This window comes from Dermacentor albipictus, chromosome 8 (genome assembly GCF_038994185.2).
Source record: "Dermacentor albipictus isolate Rhodes 1998 colony chromosome 8, USDA_Dalb.pri_finalv2, whole genome shotgun sequence".
Taxonomy (NCBI): Eukaryota; Metazoa; Arthropoda; class Arachnida; order Ixodida; family Ixodidae; genus Dermacentor; species Dermacentor albipictus.
The window spans coordinates 63,943,351-63,965,054 of NC_091828.1; the positions used below are offsets into that span (position 1 = coordinate 63,943,351).

A 21,704-nucleotide genomic window follows, 5' to 3' on the forward strand; every position below is an offset into this window, starting at 1 on the left:
GCAATGCCTATTCTGTACGCCGTAAAAGCAAGGATACGATCACCTTCTAGAAAAACGCGCATGCTAAGCAAAATTGAAATTGTCTGCATAAGAATAAGATGCCCAAAAATGTTTTATCTACAATTTTTTAAGGTCACGCCACTTGTCTTTCTACGTCCGAAGGCCAACCAATTAAGCACAGTTATTTTGGTTTGTATTTTACTTACGAAGCTTCCAGCTTAACCCAACAACAGTATTTGTTCACCAACTTAGGTAGTGCATTTTTATTCACAATTAATAGTGCCAGCCAGTGTATATGAAAACACTCTGAGCAGTTGTTCTTGGTAGCTCTCACATGTAGAGTGAAACTTCGCCTGTCTTGTAGAGATCTCTATGCACCCCTGATTGAGTCGGGTTTCATGCTCCATTAGAGACACATGGAAGCTTTATACTTGTATGCACTTTCCAACGGGTTGCTGAAGCTCGTAGGTCAGTTTCTATGCAATTGCAGCCAAGAGCTACGGCACAAGGGTGTTCACAGGAAAGCAATTCATAAGGCTGCCACGAAGTTACGACAAGCGCAGAAAGAAGCATTGCAATGCAATTTTTTCACTTGGAACGCTTAAACTAAACACTAAAGTGTACAGCAGCTATTCTAATTGCATAACTACTTATTATTCGCCTGGTCCCAGGGAGGGAATATCTGCGACCACACATGGAGCTTAACAGAGAAGCCGTCATCTTATGCCGACTTGAGCTGCACAAGTACCTCCTCGGAACTCTACTATACGCAGTCTACCCCTCAACATCACCAAAGGACTGCCAATTCCGCCATACAACAGAAACCCTTTACCACATGGTCTGGGAATGTGAAAATAACCCGCGGACACTGTTCATTCAAAGCAGCCAACCCAATCAGTGGGAGTCACAGTGGACCAGCCCTAAACCAGTGGACCAAATACGGCTGATGAACTGGGACAAGCTATCAGCACAGTGCCATGGCTATCGGTATTACGGTGGCTGCTCACCTTCGGCATCAACAGCTTGGTCTACGAGGTAAAGTTTATTCACTCACACGTGCTCCGGTGCACCTGACTTTCAAAAAAAGCAAATCAATCTATTTACCGAACAGTCATGCGAATATTTCAACTAGGTTCACACCGATCTTATGGAGCATGTCTATATAATGAAGTTTAGAGGAATGGACATAAAAGTCAAAATCGATGTTTTTAGATTTTGAAATTGGAACGTAGACAAAAAATAACTCGCATGAATTGTTTTCTTCAGTTTCCTTTCTTAGACAACGCGACACCACGACACGGCCTCTCTTTGTCCAACCCATCCGTAGCCAAAGAGCTTGGCGTAAAATGAACTGCCACCGCATTGCCGTCTTCCCTTCGTGGAGATATGTGTACCTCACCAACGGATAGGTAGTAACTTCAACATGAAGGGTGACACGGACCGCTTTACCGCGCCGCATAACCAAGCTTCATTTGATGCCGCTGCTATGTCACATAACGGTCGCTCTGCGAGGCGCATTTCGCGGCGCAGCTGCGTAATCAATTAAACAAAAATAATTCTACGACCGTTACTTCACTTAGCGCGGTCGTTTTGAAATGCAGAAACACGGATACTGACTGTTACGACGATCACTTTATGTTCTTCATGTATACTTATGCCGTAATCAATGTAACTATAGAGGCAATTGATGGAGCAATTTTATTTATTGCGTTTATTTATTGTAAAAACTTCATTTCATCTAAAATTATTTTGTTAGGTGAAATAATTGCTTTTTGCAAAGCAGTTATTGTCTTGCAAATGATGTCTGCATGGGGAGATAAATATTCAGTGGTACAGTGACTCGAGCAAATTTCTAGGATCGTTTTAGGTGTTTGAGCTACAACTACGCTATTTTTTTCGTGGGTTCGGAGCCTCTGAAAAGAAAATAATTTACTATTATTTTGTTTATTGTTCAAGAACCAATACATTGAAAGCATTATATATTACCTAAACAGAGCGAGCAGCCCAAATACAGTGATGAGAGTGACAATGCAATACAACTAGTTAATACGTAACCATGAAGAAACTATGTTAAATAATTAAATTGCTAGGTCAGCTAAGTATATGATGCATGCGCAGGTGGGTCATAAGGCTGGTTTTCGTGGACAAGTTCTGTCAACTAAAAGGTAACCATCAAGATTTCCTAATTATGTAAACTACAATCGTACTTCCGGGGAATGTCACTTCATTTGTCAAGGAAACACGCATTTCGCGTCAGAGCTAATCATGGTAAATTTTTACGCTCCCGACACTCATTTCGCCTTCAGAGGAGTAAACCACAACACAACAACGCACCACGCAAGTGACGAGTCTTCTTTTTGGAAGCCTAAAGGACGAGAACCCATATGTTATCTGATCTACCTGTCTTCTAAACCGTCGTGCAATACAGGATCAGCAAAGTCATCAAGGGTGGAGGGGGGTGCTTATTTGTGTTCAACCTCTCCTCTGTGAATACATAAGACGCTTGTGGAGGTCAAGTTTCATAATAAACGGTGAGCACACAATCCCACTAGAAGTGTAAAATCAAATGTTGGTGTTCTAAAATACGACTTATAATCGCGAAACTGGGAAAGTTTAGTAGCTTATGTGTCGATGTATTAGCTACCTCTACTATTTTGCAAGAATTTACCACTAAGCAAGTGAACTACCAAATACCAAGGATTTTCATTGCTAGCGGATATATATATATATATATATATATATATATATATATATATATATATATATATATATATATATATATATATATATATATATATATATATATATATATATATATCTCGATCCGGGCAAATATACACATTGACGTAGACACGCGTATGCAGCGATTTCTTGGGGATTTATTGACTCTGGCATTCTGATGCTACTCTGATGAAATTCTTATGAAATTATGTACAAATTATACTGACAAATGATGTGCCTATTGTCTTTTCTTTTTGCCGCCAAATACTTGAGGGCGAGTGTAAAGTGACGATAGGAAGCGGGAACTCGAGGTGTTTAGGCTGAGGAGATATGTCTCCATGGTAAGTATATTTGTCAGCTCCGAAGAAACTCAGTGAATTGGAAGATTTTGCAGATTTTTTTTTCACTTTGCCGCCAAGGTGAAGGTTAAGGCATTCCAGAAAAGGCGCTGATCCCATGGCGTTGGATAGATATGTTAAGGCAAATAATGAACTCAATCTTTAAGTTGCAAAATGCCAAGGATTTCTTTTTTCTCGTACGCCTGCACAATTTGTTAAGAACTAACCCCACGAAAATTTTGGTCCTCTACTTTACCTCGCGATGCTTCATCCACTTCTTTCAGAATAGATATTGACGTCATCAACGACCCGGCGGTGTTATTCGATGCTTTCAACAAGTATTTCCAATCCGTGTTTGTTTCTGATAACACCTTTATCCCGACACTTACCAATATAGTTTCTTCTGAAGCATTCAGTGACGTTGAGATAAACTGCGAAGGCATCCTCAACGTTATATTAAACTTGGATGATAAGAAATGCACCGGTCCGGACGGGATACAGAACGCGTTCCTTGTTCGTTATTCGTTGTGGTCATCAAAATATCTGTCAGTAATATTCAGAAAGTCCTTATCATCCTCTACTGTACCTTCTTCATGGAAGTTAGCCAAAGTGCTCCCTCTTTATAATTCTAAAAAAAATTATGCGGTTTTACGTGCCAAAACCAATTTCTGGAAATTTCTGGAGGACTCTGGAAATTTCGACCACCTGGGGTTCTTTAACGTGCACCTAAATCTAAGTACACGGGTGTTTTCGCATTTCGTCCCCATCGAAATGCGGCCGCCGTGGCCGGGATTCGATCCCGCGACCTCGTGCTCAGCAGCCTAACACCATAGCCACTGAGCAACCGCGGCGGGTCTTTATTATTCTGGAGATAAGCAGTGTTTGTCGAACTACAGACCAATTTCACTGACGTCACATTCATGCAAAATGTTGGAACAAATCATTCATAAGCACATCACGCTCTTTCTGGAATCAAATAATTTACTGTCTAACATGCAACATGGGTTTAGGCGCGGTTTTAGCACGTTAATGCAGCTAGTTGATTTCACGCATGACATTTCATTTAACCTTGATGTAGGCAACCAGGTTGATGCCATTTTTATAGATTTCTGGAAGGCATTTGACACCGTTTTACATTCTAAGCTCATTGCTAAGCTTAATGCTGTACTGAATATTCCTCATTTAGTTAACTGCATTTTAAGCTTTCTCTCATTTTGCTCCCAGTTCGTCTCTTACAGTTCGACTGACTCCGCTACTGTTGATTAGCCATCAGGTGTGCCCCAAGGCTCCATCCTTGGGCCGTTTCTTTTTTATGCGAAGCATATTACGAGAGCTCAACCCAGGTCCTCAGGCGCGGCGGTGTCGCCTTCAATGACCTTTGACCCCATGCCATACCACGTGACAGCGTGACGTCACGACAGAGGAGAAACGGGGCTCCAACTCGCACCGTCGCTCGCGGCGTCGCGGCGGTATATAAGCAGCTGCGCTTGTTTCTATGCGGCTTTCGCTCAACTCTTGCAAGATGGGATGGGTGGGAATCGAACCAGGGTCTCCGGAGTGTGAGACGGAGACGCTACCACTGAGCCACGAGTACGATGCTTCAAAGCGGTACAAAAGCGCCTCTAGTGAATGCGGTGTTGCCTTAGAAAGGAGCTGTTTCTAAGGGTCAGGCGTGCGTCGCTTGCTCAGGCGCACATTTCGTTGCCGCGGCGAACGCTGCGTTGCTCGACGCTCACCGCGTCCAATGCGGGGCGCGTAGTGGCTGCGCCGTAGCCCATTGTCTTACGCCCCTTGGCGGGTCGACGGGAACGCTGTCGCGTTCCACTCTTGAAGGCGAAGCAGCGTAATGCATGAGTTGTTTCTTCGTCTAGCCGAACCAAATATAGCCAAGCAACAGCAGTTCACCAGGCTAAACAGTGGTTCAACAACTAAAATAAAGGCTAGTATGCTTCGCATCCTGGGCTTAACCTTAGCTAAGCCACAGCCGTTTTTTTTATTATACATAAACGATTTGCCACTTCACTGCTCTTCCAACATTCGTCTCTATGCTGATGACTGCATTCTATATGAAGTGATTAAATCTTCTAATGATCATTATGGCCTTCAAGAGTCGTTTTCTAGATGTTGCGATTGCTGTAACACTTGGCAAATGAACATTAATTTCAACAAAACCATTCTGATGTCTTTCTGCAACAAATCTTCCCCCTCCCTTTTCAGTTACTCGTTCAATGGCCATGCTGTAGATAAGATTGCTGAGTATACGCATGTTGGTGTCATTTTTACGCATAACATCTCATGGTCCAACCACATTGATTACGTATGCAGTAAAGCACAAAAAAATTAGGTTACTTGAGGCGAACGCTCACCCGATCTCCTAAAGACACAAAGTTACTAATGTATAAATGTCTAATCCACCCTGTTCTTGATTATGCATCTGTATTTTGGAGCCCGCATAAGCAGTTAGAGAATAATAAACTAGAAGCTATACAGCAAAAAGCTGTACGATTTATATGTCATCGTTACGATCGCGACTTTTCGCCCTCTTCTACATTTTCTTCCTTGAACCTAAACACGCTATCTTCTCGTCACCATGTTGAATCATTAAAATTCTTGCATTGCATTGTCAATCCTTTAGTTAGGCTCTCAAATGATAATTACATTAACTTCGCGCCGGGATCACCAACGAGAAGACATCATGGCCTAAACTTGATACCCTGCTACGCACGTACTAACATGTTCAAATTCAGCTTTTTTCCCCGCTCAATCGAAGACTTGAGTTCATTACCTGAGTCCATTCGCTCATGTTCTTCCCAAATTTTTGCAACCGCCATCCCAGATGCATAATCGTGCTCACCCATGTCAGGCAGCATTTGTATAACTTCTTCTGTATTTTTCTTTTATTTTCTTTCATCAGTCCTCTTTTATGCGAAGCATATTACTAGAGCTCAACCCAGCTCCTAAGGCGCGGCGGTGTCGCCTTCAATACCACGTGAAACCGTGACGTCACGACAGAGGAGAAACGGGGCTCCAACTCGCGCCGTCGCTCGTGGCATCGCGGCGGTATATAAGCAGCTACGCTTGCCTCTGGTAGACACTCACGAGGTGAGATGCCTCCTGGAGACAGAGCTGCTCGTTGGAATGAGAAGCGAAGTTTGCGGCGTGCTACAGAGACTGTTTCTAGGTGGCTTTGCTACGGCGCAGCGACTACGCGCCCCGCATAGGACGCGGTGAGCTTCGAGCAACGCAGCGTTCGGCGCGACAACGAAATGTGCGCCTGAGCAAGCGCCGCACGCCTGAGTCGACGCCGACTACACCGGCTTTTCTGCGACACGAGCTCCATAACGCTATCGCGTTAAAATAAAGGCTAGTATGCTTCGCATCCTGGGCTTAACCTTAGGTATGCCACAGCCAGTTTTTTTTTTTGTAAAAGTGTTCACTTGTGTTTATTTCTCTATTTTCCTTTCATCTGTGCTCTTTAAAAGTGTTCACTTCTGTCTACCACTCCATACTCCAATGTATTTTCTGTGCCTTTTCTTAACCCACTCCTGCTATAGCGCAAATTGCGCTGCAGTATGTATGAATAAAAATATAAATAAATAAAAGCTGTATTGAGGCGAAGTATAACAAATATGGGGCACTGCACAAATTTGGTAGACACGTTAAACTGCAGGTAACAAAATTCACTGGCTATTGGCTTTGGTGTTTGTCCTATCATTTCAGACTGTTCTTGTGGTTTTGCGAAGCGCCATTATATGTGAAAAGTAGCATTGCTAGGCTCGAACATGCCGGTTCGAGCGCTGGCAGCGGCAGCCGCATTTCGAAGGGGCCGAAATGCCTGAACCCCCGGTGTTTAATGTTAATCCGGTGTGCGCCACAGCACGGAGCCTCTTAATCATAATCGTAGTATTGGCAAATACAACGGAAATTACTATTATATTTCAGAAGTACGCTGAATCATGCGTAATTTATATGGAAAATTTTAAGATATTTTTAAGGGCCATTTTTTAATCACTCTTGCCAATCTATGCAAGGACACGGTATCCAATTCAAGATAGAAGCATTTATTTAAGTGATTATCTGAGCGTTCTGATATATTGATCATGTCTTTAGCAAGCGTGGACACTAATAAGAGTTTGTGAAGCGGTTTGCCATTGAACTAACAGCCATGTCTGTTCCATATTTTGTTTTTTTTTGTTAGTTAGGTTATTTCTGCCTCTTTTGTTTAGTTGTTCAGTTATTGCACGAGCCATGGCGATTAATTACCCGAGCTAGAGTACGCTTACAGCACAAGCGAAAAGTCACACGTTGTACATTTTAGAGAACAGGAAGTGTTCTATTCCATGCATTCCTTCATCACCGCTACGCGGTGATGAACTTCCTAAGCGACGAACAAAGACGCGCCGTAACAATGGGGTTTGTTTTCACGAGCACTCAAATGCATCGCAATAACACTGATGTACATGGAGTGTGAAAGACAACTGCTCAGAAAAGAGAACCGGGCATGACATCTAAATACGCACTCCATTATAATATTTTTTTGAAAGATTGAGTTTTCAACGGGAGAAATTTTCTTGTAGAGACATGGCTGGTTTGTATCCGCATATTATGAGTAAGTTTTGCTTAAATACTATTTCAGTCTTCGCACGCACGCACTTCTGAAATGTGCAATCATTGGAAGCCGTTCAACTTCCTCCAAACTGAACCGATAATTCTATCACTTATTCATATAAACTAATGCTTCCGGCACTCAAAGGCATCAGAAATATCTAGTTGAGTCGTGATTTCTAGCACCTGCAAATGATGGCAAATTCACAAAACCAATACAAGTGTATTTCCTGGTAATGTGAACGGCAACGCACAAGCCGTGAACTTGACGGAGTTTTGCCTTCTTCAACCTTAATTTTTGAATGTTAGGACAACAATAAGTCCTTGAATAAGACATATTTTGTTTTAACAAATAGCCTTTAGGAGCTCACTGGCACTCACTCCCACTCACCTCCACGCACACTCACTGGGGCTCACTCGAACTCACGCCTTTGGAATGAGTGGGAATTAGTGTGATTGAGCGAACTCACGAATGAGTGTGCCGACCTATGCCCCGTATATGAAGCAAGTATCATGCCGGAAGCCAGATGAACATACGTGAGTTTCACATCCGCAAATCGCCTGAAGATGTGATCTGATATATCTAGGTTACACCATATAGAAGGTCGCTAGTAGCCCTTGGCAACTGCATGAAGCGGGGCTTTGAGGTGAGGATGTCTGCAAATTTATCACATGCTCTAGTTTCTTCTCTAAGCATTTGGGCGCTGGGTTCCGAGTGAGACGACGAAGTAGGCCGGGCTTTCAGGCCAATGACATCACCTGTATTGTTACCCATGTGAATCCACAATGAGTATGACTGGAATATTGGAAGAAATAAAAGCAAGAGGCTGAGTTTCGGTAACAAGACTGTCCAATTTGCGAAACGAGATTATTTTGATATGAAAATTAAGCCATGTTGCACTGAATGCCTATGCCCGCAAAGTCCGGGTGTGGCTTCTGAGATCCGCAGCGAGTTGGTGCACGCGAAAACTGAGAATTTATTCCTACCGTCAAGCAAGCATTCCTGGGGCAACGCGGTTTCGAATGGGGCTGCCGTCTAGTAAGAACCGCTTTGGCGCCGCCTCCGTTCCAACCCGCGTCCAATCGATGACGTGAAATAAAGTGAGGAGAATATCGCTTTCCTTAAATTGCACTTTTAGCTTCACTTTCTTTGCCAGCTTCTTCCTGTGTATATTCCAGCTCTCTCTTTCTGTCGCCCGCCACAAAAATACACACACACTCATACACGTATAAACGCATGTTTTTGCCAGTGTGCCTGTGTGCGGGCCTATTATATATACACATATGTAGGTGTATATAGGAGTCTACAAAGATAGCGACAAATAATAATCCAAAGAAGAGAGCCCTGCGCAATCGTTAACGGCAACATACTCCTCATCTGATATTCTTTACTGACAATGGACTCAGGCAAGCAAATAGTGACCTTCCATGTAAAACAGAAAATGAAAGCGTTTACTTACTGTCTGAGTCGTCGAGCTCACCTGAAAAGCCGAAGAAACAAAGATCGTTGCGAATTAGACATCAAGTATCTTGTTTAACAAGTGCCACTAGAGTTTCGCTCGATTTCAACACCAATACACCTGCGCGCCACATTGGCAAACAATTCGACGTTCCCAAGCTCTCTCGAACTTTTCTCCTTTTGTGGCTACATCGTGGAAACTTGAGAACTTGTGTTGAGACCAATGCCTGTAAATGTATCGCATTGCCTATGGCAAATTATAATATGTCTTGACCAGAACCTCTACTAAGGAGCTAGGAGGGCGTGTTTCGGATATGGCTGCGTTTGTTTTGCTAACATATAGAATCTGATAATACGTTCTCCTATATAAAAAGATAACAGAGCAAAAAGGCTTGTTCCATTCAACTTCTGATTAGGAAATTAGGAGGTTGGTATAAACAAAAATGGGAAGTCCCTAAATCAACAGGCTGTCACGCAGTAGTAAACATATTCAGCGTGTAATGGAGATTGCGATAGAACCAATCTGCTGGACGAAGTCCTTCATTGTAGTAACACAGGGAAGTGAGCAATGTCTAGAAACAGTTCCGCTTGCAAGGGGAAGCACGTGCATCTGTCGCTTCACGTCGTACGAAACGTCGAATGCACAGCGCATACGAAGCCACAGGCACTGCACGTACTCTGCAAACATCGCAGATTGCTTTGAAGATGAGGCCCACGCGGGCGCGTACTTTAGCCACGTCGCAGACGCTTTCAAGACACACAAGCGCCGGCAACGCGTCCCTACGGCACCCACCAAAGGCGTCTACGATGGCGTCCGCGATTCGCACGGCCAACGCACTAGTAGACGCCGCAGTTGTTTCCACTTTGAACGGAACGGCGGCAGGGGAGGACATCTAGGCGTCCTAGCAGGAGCTGGAGAAGAACGCCCACTCTCCCTCGCCTCACCCCGAGGTGTCGCGCACCACTGGAGAGGGCCCGCATCCAGGCCGCCGAAATTTAACCGCGTTAGCCGGCTCACTCTCACACGCTTTCACTCATACGGAAACTCACGGCGAAGGCAGAAATGCACATGCAGTGTCCACATAGTTTGTCACAGAGTGCATACCCGCGCCCCTCTCGAGATGGCCCCCATTGCCGCAGCAACAGCAACGCCGCTTGCACAGCGATGGGGAAGAGAGCTTCTTATGGGGAACCAGCGCTGGATAGGCGGCGCGTCGAACAGAGTGCGTTGCACGCCGCCCTGGCGACGAAACGCGGCATATTCCAGCCACACAGCCAAACGACACACACACACATACGCAGCCGTATTATTGTTCGTATGTTTCCGTTTTCGCGCCGCTTCAAGTGGAGTTTTTGTAAAGAAGCTAGCGCCATCAAGTGAAGAAATGAAGAAAGAAGCTTTTTAAGCTTTATATATTTTTCACAGTGCGTCGCGGCGAGCACGTGTGTTTCTTTAACGGTTGCGTCGTGTGTCGATGCCATGCTTGCGCGACTGCCTGCCTCGCAAATCTAGCTGTTATGGCTCCGGTCATGCTGCGCTATGGTTTCGTAAGTATTAGTTGGCCTGAAGATGTTCCATATTTCTCTGGCTAGACATAAAAAATTCTGATGTTACTTCGCCACAGCAGTCAATGGAGAAGAAAGCTTTATCGCATCAGCTGACTCGCGCAAGCAAAGGTTTGAGTGCTCCGCTGCTTGATCCGTAACGATCCTGGCTACATTTAGCACTAATTACGTAAATTTGCCGGATGCATCTCAGCGCCGAGTCCTTATCCGCATGCGCATTTTTGTAAACACATCGGTGGCTTAGTCGCGCGTGCGCCGGCACTATGCGCATACAACTCGTATTACAAGGCAGCTTCCCTCCCACATAATTCTTGGCAATGAATGGATCATTTTTACCTTTCGTGTCGTTCACATGGTGCGGAGGCGTTGGAAGCGGCTTGGCGGTGGCATTGCGAAGGAAAAATGGTACATAAGCCGGATGGTGCATGCTATTGCTCATTTTGTTTCCGACGAATTACCGACTGCAGATTCTGCTGTTTGGTACTGTCTGCCATGGCTGTCCGTCTTCACTATCGAATAAACCAAGGATACACGAGAAATTTGATTTAGAAACCAGCCCGACACCGCTTGACAAGGCGACAAGACGGGAGCTTACTCCGCTCGCCTGACTGCTTGTATCCAACGCCGCCTCCGTTCTTGTTCGTAGGGTTTAGATGGAAAGACGCAGAAGGATACAGCCTCCCTCATCTCGACTTAGTTGTGACAATTGTATACGCAACAGTATCGTCGGCGCCCTTTTGTTTTCCTTCGACTTTAAGGGCATGCAACGCAATTTTCGTGCGCGGGGGAGGCTGCATTGTGCACGTTCTGACCCCCAGGGCGGCGCTGCAGGCGCCGTGAAAACTCCAGTGCTGGTTCCCCATTGTCCCGAGCTCGCACGACCTGTGTGGTCACGTGTGTCGCCTGAGCGCGGCGGAGGGATGAGGCGGCTCGGCGAGCCGGCAGAGCGGCTTGGAAAATGGCGCGGCGTGGCCGTGAACCGGGAGACAGCTGAAGATGTGGTCGGCAGGCTGAGATCTCCAGGCCGAAGTCTTCGCCGGTCGAGCGACAGACGGTGCAAGTCCGTCAGGATCTTCGGCAGCGAGGTAGCAGCAGCCCGACGCTCTTCAGATCGGGATCTCGGCAAGCACGCCCCAGATAAGCCTCGTGTTCCAGCCCGCTCTCAGAACTTTCCGCCGGACTCTCTTTTCTAATCGCGTTTAATCTTTTATTTGTTTATCCATCGCGTGTTAATTTGTGTATGTTCTGTTAGTGTAGTGTTTGCCCTATTTATTGTCGCATATATTTTTCATTTTTGTCGCGTATTTTGTTTGTTATTTCGCGAGTGTAGGACTCCCCACGTGGTGGCCTTAGTGTCGCGCGAGCGGCGTCAGGGCGTGTGTTGTGTGACCCACACGCCTTCCGCGAACTAGACCCCGCTGCTGGTAATTTGTATGTCTTTCCAGTAGGTCTCGCGCCTGATTTCACTTTATTAAATTGAGTGTGTGTTGTACGACGTAGCCTCCCGTCTCATGCCTCTGGTTCACGGTCGATCAGGCGTGGACCTTATCGCCGGTCAGCAGTCGAACCCTCACTAAACGCACGCGGGGTGGGTTTGTTGTCGCCCCATCCCCTCCGGTTCGGAGAGTGCGAATTCCCTCACCACCAATCTTTGACATAGTTGCTATCGCAATAAGGAGATATCATTCGGCCTATGTGCATATATTAGTAAGATTTTTACAGCGAAGCTATATGGAGCTAGAGCGAATGCACCGTCCGCGAACAACCCGCAAAATGGCTCATTGGCGCCCATCGGGGCAAGCGCCCGAACGGGCTCGTGCCACTGCTCGCGCGTTCGGCATCGTCGCCTCCTCCCACAGCTGGCTCCGTTGGCGCCCATCATTCCAGCGTCCTACGGAGCGGCCACGAGTGGTTCGTACGCCCGAAGAACAGCGAAAAAGGGCGCCCCATATCAAGCTTTGTTGGCGGTATGTTCTGGCATAGCGTCTCTCGGCGTCGTCGCGTGAACGCCTACACAGAGCGTCCAGCCACGCGAGCGGCACACGGACCCGCGCTGATTGGTCGGTGCTCATCGAGCCGCTTCCGGCGGCAAGGGCGTGACCTGCTCAGATGTCTCTTTACGCCGAGCGACGCTGGGTGACGAAACGCCAGAAAATATCGGAAGACCGCTGCGTGGTGGTATTTACGAGGACCGACTCTGAGAGCAGCGGCGGAAAGGCGACCGCAGGCATCGCGCGGCCTGCGACGCGGCGCGCAAGCGTTTACATCGCGCCGCAGACCCAGCGGTACGTCAGCTCGATTCAGCTGCATCGGCTATGCTTCAAAAACGCCAACGGATATCGCACGTTCTACTACGTCCGAGAGAATTTAGACCGCGATCTGCTGGACGAATTCGGGCGGCAAGATAACCACCACGCTCGCACCGTCACCAAAGCTTGTGCGCCTAGACTCGTGAAAATGTTAAATTTCGCTGATGTTTAAATATCGTAAACCTAGTTATCCCGAGCGAGAGGTCTGTTTGGCTTGGTTTTACAAAGACTATGCACAGATGTTTGATTAAAATTAAGCGACAGACTTTCAGAAACATAACACACTCTGCCGAAGCGGTTACCCGTGAAGTCGTGGTGAAACCTGGCCGTCGCAGTCGAGCTTGCCGGAAGCCGACGGGTGTGGTTTGTCAAACGTTCGTTGTGGCTGGCCTTACTTGCATCTACGGCTTCGTGTTCTCCTTTGTTGTTCGTGTGGCTGGCAGCTGCAGTAGCTGCGATCTTGGCACGCTTCGGCACTTGGTAAGCTCATCTATAACCTGCTAATGTGGCCTCCCTTTGCTCGGGTTTTTCAGCTGGCAACTTTGCTGTTGCTTGATATTTCGCAGCTTGCCTTCTAGCTATATCGACTCGATGACTGAGTTCAGTTGTAGCTTGCGCTGAAGCGCACGCACTGACGGCTCAACCGGCGCGCCATCCATGGCGAGACTAAGCGACCAAGCCAACCAAGCGGCGGCAACGCAGCCTTAGACCCATTGCCAAGTTACGTGGTGCCGCCTCGGCGACGCTCCTAGCGAGCGCAACTGCAACACCTCTTCACTGCGGAACGTGTGGCATGACGTCACAACTGCCACGTTTACTTTCTGGCCGCTCAAGATAATCGCGACGCGATGAACGACCTTGCTAGTGATAGCGTAGAAGAGCTTTCGCTCTAATATACCTTCTCGGTGGCTCCTCTGAACGTCAGATCTGTGCATCTGCACGCGGTGGACGTTTCTCTACGAGACATGGACCGACTTCTTCATGCAAGTCTAGGGGTACATAGGCGCCACGTTCGACCGTCGAGTCGACTAGCAAGCGCGCGGAGTTGCCATAACGTGAGGAACGACGCAGTCGCCACCGACGGCCCCGCCTTTCGTCCATCAAGCATCAACTAGAAAGCGCGGCGTCTTGTGCCGACGTGTGTGGTGTAAAGACTGGCGACCGGATGGTCGTTGCCACCATGTACAGTCGCGTTCCTAAATTTGGAGACCGTGCGAGCCCGTGGCCGTGTGCATGCGCGCGCCATCTGGCGGCTAGGTGCCTGTTGTTGAGAGTATCACAGTGCGCATGCGCGTCCATCCTATCTCACTGGTCTGTGTGCTCGCTCGCTGCGCACCGGCGCGCGGGCCGATTAACGTAATTTGCGTTCGTTGCCACCAGGGGTGCGATCGGAGATATTTGTTCGTTTCCCGTTCTGTCCAGCTGCTGCATTGCCACAAAGTGACAGTATGTTAAATTTGTGACAAGGCAGGGAGAGAGGTGCCAATTGGCAAACAGTAAACTCCCCGGACGACAAAGGTCCGGGGAGGTTGTTGTTGTTTTTGGTGAGGTCAAAATGACGGCATGCTCTTGTCCATCATTTTGATTACGAGCACGTCGTCTGCTGGGAGCAGAGCGTGACTAGAGTTGTGAAGTTCGAGCGATAATCCGCTCGGCTACGAGACTGGCTTCGCAAGGCACGAATTCTTAGAACGGCTGCTGATTGGCTACACTCTCACTCCCGTTCTCACAAATTTTGCATAGTGCAGCTTTGTGACGCTGCAGCAACTGAACAGAGCGCGTCGAGATCATCGAAGACAGCGCCCAGATCGGACCAAGGCGATCGAAGATGCCACGCCGCTGCTTCGCGAACAAACACTACTGACGGTGGCGGCCACAAATTCCTGTGAACGGCGCGTTCGCGGGTGCGCAGCGAGCGAGCGAGCAGGCCAGCGAGGCAGGATGGACGCGCGTGCGCGCTGCGACACTCTCGACAGCAGACACCACCGAGGAAGGAAACTCAGGAGAGGCCATGACGTGACTCTTTGCGAAGCTAAAGCCGCAGCAATACTAAACAATCGTTAGCACGTTAGCATGATTCCGCCAAAGAGGGCAAAATTACCCGCAGATATTTCTTGGTCTGTTGCCATTGCCGTGGCGCGGTACATTGCGCACAGCGTTCCATGCGCGTTCATTTCACGAACTTTGGTTCCTCGTGTCCCACATGGCCACAGCAACATCCAGTAGAGCACGGTCCAGATAACGCTGCGCAACAAAACATGGAGACCAACGCGAACCTGCCCGCACGGCGCCTTTGCCACGGTACGAAACCTACGGAGCAACACGCGTGAACGCACAGCAGCAAGACAAAGCCGCCATTGTGGCCCGAAAGGCGTGACCACCGCAGCAAAGAAATAAAAAAATCTGCAAGAAGAGGAGAACAAACTACGTCATTTCGTCCACACTTTTCTCCTAGCGCGCGGAGGGTGTAGGGCCTCTCCTCAGTTTCCTTCCTCCATGGCAGACACCGAGCCGCCAGACGGCGCACGCATGCCACGGCCATACGCGGCCACTGCCTCGCATGGTCTCCAAATCTATGAACGTGACTGTGCGTTCGACCTGCCTCTTCGAAGCGTGACGCAGACGACTTTATGAACGCGCACTTTGGATTGGTGCTGGATCCGGCTAATGACGAACAAACTCCCGTTCTCGTCTACGGTAGTGACCACAAAGTCATAGTAAAGCGTGAAATATTAAAGAACACCAAAATAGTTATGTATCCTTGGGTTGTACATTTCGATCTACCATTTGTAAGCGTCGCTGGTCACCCACCTTTACAGAGTGGAATAGCTGCCAAATTTATATATATATTTTTTTACTTTGACGTATAACATGCGAAAATAATAAGCAAGCGAATAGAGATTCTCCATTAGTATGGTTACAGAAGTCGCAAGCTCTAGTTATACTGCGAAGTGCGTGGTTTTAACTTTATGCATCAGAGCATGTAAAAAAGCTATTTCAACGAAATGTGCCAAATCTATCGGCAAACATCAATTCGGAGTTCACGTTGCGTCCTGAAATGTATTTAGCAGCAAGACGAAACTTCCTACGAGGCGAAGGTCTCATTTCACTAGATGTGAGATACACACACTCGGTCTGAAGATCGCATCCTACTGCTCATTTCCTGCACGTTCGCCACATGTTCAAACTTGGTGTGTAAACACGACAAGTTTTCTACGGAGGTTAAATCAGCGTCCAGAGAGCGGTCCCTGTAAGCATTGTCATCCAAGAACATTCGTATACAAATCACTCATTATCTTTACCGCATGTGAAAGGCCCGTTCGTGCGAGCCGTAGAAGGCGTCACTTTACCACTCCAATGAACACTACTAGGGCATCTGTATCCCCTGCAGTTGCATTGTTATCCCAATATGGCTATATTCAACAAGGCATAATAATTAAATGCCAGAAAATGGGCATTTACCCTGGCATTCGTAACTTTGCGGTTTGGTTGATGCCCAGCGATTACGTTCAATCATTGCAAGCATGACAGAAGGCTGCAAAATGGGCGACGAATCTCCTCACCCATATTTAGGCCCCAGCAGCTGCGTGCGTCCCGACGCGTCTAAGGAATCTTCGCAGCGAGAGGCGACCCACCGGACAGCAGCAGGGACAGTCTTCTTCTACTTCTACAACGAGACTGCAGCGCTCGTGCAACCCTCCCATATAAAGCGAGGCGGAATTAGCGCATATAACGCAGCCCCTAGCAGATCTGCGTTAAATCCGCAGGTTGGGGGCCAGAGACCGCATCTTCTCAATTTTCGGCGCGTAGCCCGGATCAAACCGCCTTCCTCTCGATACAATGCACGGATGTTCTCGTCCTAGATGTCGGGATAACGGATCTGGCTTTTAGCTCAACGTCATTTGAATCAAACATATATACGGAAATCTTAAGAGCGACCAGTCGTCCCAGGGGTAAATATCCAGCTGCACGTAGCGAACATATTTTTAGGCTGCGCAATCTCCTAGATCCGACCGCTATAATATGTCCAAAAATACAGCTGACACGGGGAAGTGGGGGTTACTGGCGATGAAAGAATTTGTTTTTAAAAATCCATGCAACTTAAGCAGAATAGTTGAAAGCAAAATGGTTTTGTAATTCTAATTAATTTTTATTTCGTTTTGTTTACCGTTTATTTCTGTATTACGCGTTTTTTAAAATCTGCAGGTAAGACACATTCCGCTATCAAAAGTGCCACTGGCAAGTTCCTTCTTCCTTTGTTTGTCTTCTTTTAGTTCCTAATGAGTTTCTTCTTACTCCTTGAGCGGCGCATCCAGCCGTGATGCCTCAGCTGCTTACCCACATTGTAGGAGTACTTCCGTAACGTCCTTGCATAACACGCGCTGTAATTCCAGCACGAGATCTCCACGGTGCACTACAGTGCCAACACTGTATGTTTTTCACAGTATACTCGGATATTTCCAAGAATATAAAGAGAAAGTTGTGGGCGGGAGGGGGGGGGGGGGGGAATTTGCACCTTTATTACTACGCGAAGATGTGCAGCAGCGTTTGATAGCGCATTTGCTTTCTAAGAACAGATACTCTTCCATAGCAGATGTTAGCCATTCATAACGGCATAACAAACAAAGAAAAAAGAAATTCAGGCCACAATATGATGGAATGTCGTGCACGAAGCAGGACATCCATGAGTAATCGAAAGCAGTCGTGATCAGAAACGGAGACGCCTAACCATCGATGCCACGTTTCGTACCCTTGTCGGAATGAGGGGTAACAGTGATCGGCTGCAATATTTCGATGAATGTTCGAGCAATTGGCCCTTCTTCTTTGGCGCAGCAGTCAATGTGCGCTCCTTGTGGCACACGTGCCTGATAATAACCACAACCACGTTGCCAATGTCTGCTCAGTACCTGCGTCTCTCACAGTCGTAAATTGATCTTGAGGCACCGCTACATGATACAGGATCAGTGTGCCCCTTCGAAGGTCACCGTAAACACGACAACCATGTGGTGTGTGTGGCCGTTTGGTGCCAACCAGGTACATGCAAGCCTTGGGCGTCCTCGAACGTGCATCTACAAACGTTGCCCAGGTGTTCACAGTGATACTAGACCTTGAACTCACCGTTGCATTTCTTTATTGTGGATCATTTTCTCCCAATGTCACAGCCACACAGTTGGTGCTCTATCTCACTACTCTTACTCAGTTGCGGCCGTGAAGGACTCGTCCTATGTTTCTCGTGGAAGACACCAGCATACAAGCAAACATCGCTGTTCTCCTGAACGAGATTCAGCAACCATCGATGCTGCAACTCGATATTCTGCCGGCATGAGTCATCAAATGCTAGGGTAACCATATTGTACCTCGTCTTTGGTAACGAAAATTTGGACCGCAACAGGAGGTATAAAACTACTCAACTTAGCGATCACGATGGTGTCATTGCTACTCTAAAATTATAGGCGATACGACTGAACTGGTCGAAAAAGTATTTTAACCTCTCCCATAAATGACAACGTTTAAAAATAGCTCGCGATTGCTGCGAATTCTCACGCGCCACCGCAAATGCCCTGTCTGTGAAATGAGCCAGATCCCAGCTTCGCGGAGAGGCCACTGAGTTGGGAAAGGGAAGCGAGTGTTGGAGGATGATGGTGCCCGGAGGTGGACGGGAGGACCGTGTGTCCGAGAGGGCGGAGGAGGGTAGGTGGAGGCGCGCTTGGTTCATCTCCTCTGGCTTTTGCGGCGGACTCTGTGTGCACTTTGAATGCACTGGGTTCGACTGGTTATCGAAAGACAGCGCACCGAGAGCGATCGATGGAGCAGCAGCGCAAGCCGTGGAAGGATGAGCACCAGTCGGCTGATTCCCAAGCAGTGTGCAAGCGTTGCGCACGACCTGAAGAACCGCAAAATGCGCGGGCTAGGGTGCCCAGGAGATTTCCGAAGAACGTGCTGCGCTGCATGCGACAATGCGGGTGTGTCAGGCGAGACGCATTGCTTAGAAAGCCCAGAGAAGGGTGAAACCCCATCCAAGTCTTGTCATCGTTCCTAATAGCGCTTAATACTTTATAAATATTGTAAAGCGGGCATCACATACGAAATAAAATATCAGCTTCAAGAATTAAATGGCTACTATTTCACACACTCAAAGAATTTCTAAAGCATTGTGTGCGAAATGCACCAAAATGGAAAAAGCACCGATACACTTGTGCGTAAGCCGCGTTCAGGAAGAGAAAGGCACCTGTAACTCTTGGTTTTATTGACCCGAAGGCTGTAGTATTCCTCACTCCGTCCAATGTAAGATGCATTTGAGCCATACGGCTATAAAAATAAACGAGGACTTGTGGCAGAACCGATCTCATAATTAATATCGACGCGACGCTGTTCATTATTGAAGCGGCGTAGGGACACACCATGCTGTGACCGCAGAGCACAGAACGTGCGATGCCATCTCACGGCCGCACCATGATGTGTGGGCATGGCGCGCGCGTTAAAGATATACTCACAAGATTCCCAGAGTATGTACGAGGCAGGTTTGGTTGTGTGATGCACTGGGGTAAATTATTAGTTTTTTTTTTGCTATATAATGAGCAGCACATAGCCAATCACCCAATTTGGAGTCACAAGGGTTCACGGCCGAACGGCTAACACGCAGTGGCACGTACTAAAAGATCAGTGTTCGCGCCAATGAGGTGGGCTTATGAGCGGCACATACCAAGTGGATTATTACAAGTGACGTAAGCTGGCGAGTGCTCGACTGCTCAGTGGCGACTGCTGCTGAGTGCACACGCACTCAGCAGCAGCAGCGGAGCAGACAGTTATACGGCGGCTAAAGACGCTTTTGACGAACGTTACAGGTTGGAATCGTGGCCTCAAACCAGTGCCTGAGACGACGAAAGCTGGAGCCGACGAGCAGGATCGATTAGATCAACCGGAGGCAACGCGGACCATCACGTGGAGTACACCAACCGCTGCTGCCTACAAAAGGACATCGCCCCCCTTGGACTATCGCACACGCACTCAGCAGCAGCAGCGGAGCAGACAGTTCTACGGCGGCTAAAGACGATTTTGACGAACGTTACAGATTGGTCTGTTCTCTTCGCCTATCGACGGCACTTTTGTTCTGTTACGTGTCCTGCCGCTGCTGGGTGCACTCTGTGAGCGAACTTTACTAGTGTGCTGGGTGCTATGAATGACATATGTCCAGCATGCGATGGCAGGATTCACGAATCGGAGTCGTGGTTGCTGTGCCCAGAATGCAAGTATAGTTACCATATCGGCTCATGCTCTGCGGTAACTGACAATGCTTACAAAAAGAAGTCTGTTGCTGCTAAAAAATCTTTGGATATGCGTGACCTGCAAAGCGTCGACTCGAGGCGCCAATTCTGCGGAAATGCAGAATGAGACGTTAGAAAAGAAGTTCGCCTCAGAGCTTGCGGCAATTCATCTCAAGCTTACCGAGCTACTGGACATCAAATCAAAGGTTGACAATTTGTCCCAAATTAAAACAACTGTTGATAGCAAGGAGGAATCTATGAAAGTGATGTCCAGTAAATACGATGAAGTTCTTACTCAGATGACATGGCAGTCCGGGGACATCTCAGACCTCAGAAAGCGGGTTGTGAAGCTTGAGGCCCACGCTAAAGAAACAGACGTGGAAAAACTTCAGCATGAGTTGAACGAGCTAGATCAGTACAGCAGGCGCCTAAATCTTGAAGTGAACGGTTTGGCCTATCACGAAAATTGGAACCTTCTGGTAAAGCTCAACCAACTGGCAACTGAACTTGGGCTTCCACAGTTTTCCGAGTCTGACATTGAAGCCGCCCACAGACAAGCTTCTAGAAACGAGAGGAAGGGAGTGTCACAGAGTTGCATGCCCGCGCCCCTCTCGAGTGGGCCGACCTTGCCACCAGAGAAGTGGTTCTTGAAGGGGTAAGGAAAGGTTGACGCTGTTTTCTGCAGCCCTTGTGGGAGCACGGCTCAGCGTCAACGGGGGTGGGGGGGGATAGTGGGAGCAAAGGAGATAGGAGAGTAGAGGGTTAAAGGGGCGCCATGGCAGCGGCTGAGCAGTCCGGCAGGAAGGGCCCAGTGGGTCCGGTGCGATTGGTGATCTGGTGAAAGGCCAGGGGGCGGTGATCCAGCAGGAGCCAGATGATTGGGGCAGTTCGAGTAGTCTAGAGTGGTTTGGGTAGCCGTGAGGCTATCCGTCTTTGCAGAGAATCCTAGAGTCTCGCCGAGAGCCCCGACGAGTCGAGGTACCTTGCCACTACAGCCGCAACGCTGCTTGCACGGCGATGAGGGAGAGCGCTCCCCATTGTCCCCGAACCCGCCCGACGGGTTGATCACGTGGGTCACCTCGGCGCGGCGGGGGGACGCGGGGGTTCGGCGAGCGGCAGAGCAGCTTGGAGGACGAAGGAACGAGGTCGTGCACCGGGGGACAGCTGAAGATGTGGTCGGCGGGCTGAGATCTCTAGGCCGAAGCCTTCGCCGGTCGAGCGACAGACGGTGAAAGTGCGTCAGGATCTTCGGCAGCGAGGTTGCAGCAGCCCGACGCTCTTCAGATCGGGACCTCGGCAAGCACGCCCCAGATAAGCCTCGTGTTCCGGGCCGCTCTCAAACTTTCCGCCGGACTCTCTTTTCTAATCGCGTTTAATCTTTCATTTGTCTATCCATCGCGTGTTAATTCTTTTATGTTCTGTTAGTGTAGTGCTTGCCGCA

General features: G+C 48.1%; 1 protein-coding gene across 5 annotated transcripts in view; it reads right to left on the reverse strand.

Moving 5' to 3' along the window:
* Positions 1 to 16,657, reverse strand: part of LOC139048803 (uncharacterized) — a 98,796-nt gene extending 82,139 nt beyond the window's left edge. For 3 of the 5 annotated variants that reach the window (XM_070523512.1, XM_070523511.1, XM_070523509.1), the window contains exons 1-2: positions 16,562 to 16,657; positions 9,125 to 9,145 (exon numbers count right to left, since the gene is read on the reverse strand). Coding sequence is in view for 2 of the 5 variants with exons in the window: in XM_070523511.1 (XP_070379612.1) it covers positions 9,125 to 9,145; positions 16,562 to 16,565 (25 nt within the window). In the remaining 3 variants the exon portion in view is untranslated. Of the gene's footprint in view, positions 1 to 9,124; positions 9,146 to 15,099; positions 15,116 to 16,460; positions 16,472 to 16,561 lie in introns of those variants that run through there. The other 2 variants (XM_070523513.1, XM_070523514.1) reach the window with 2 other exon arrangements.
* Between the last annotated feature and the right edge of the window lie 5,047 nt (positions 16,658 to 21,704).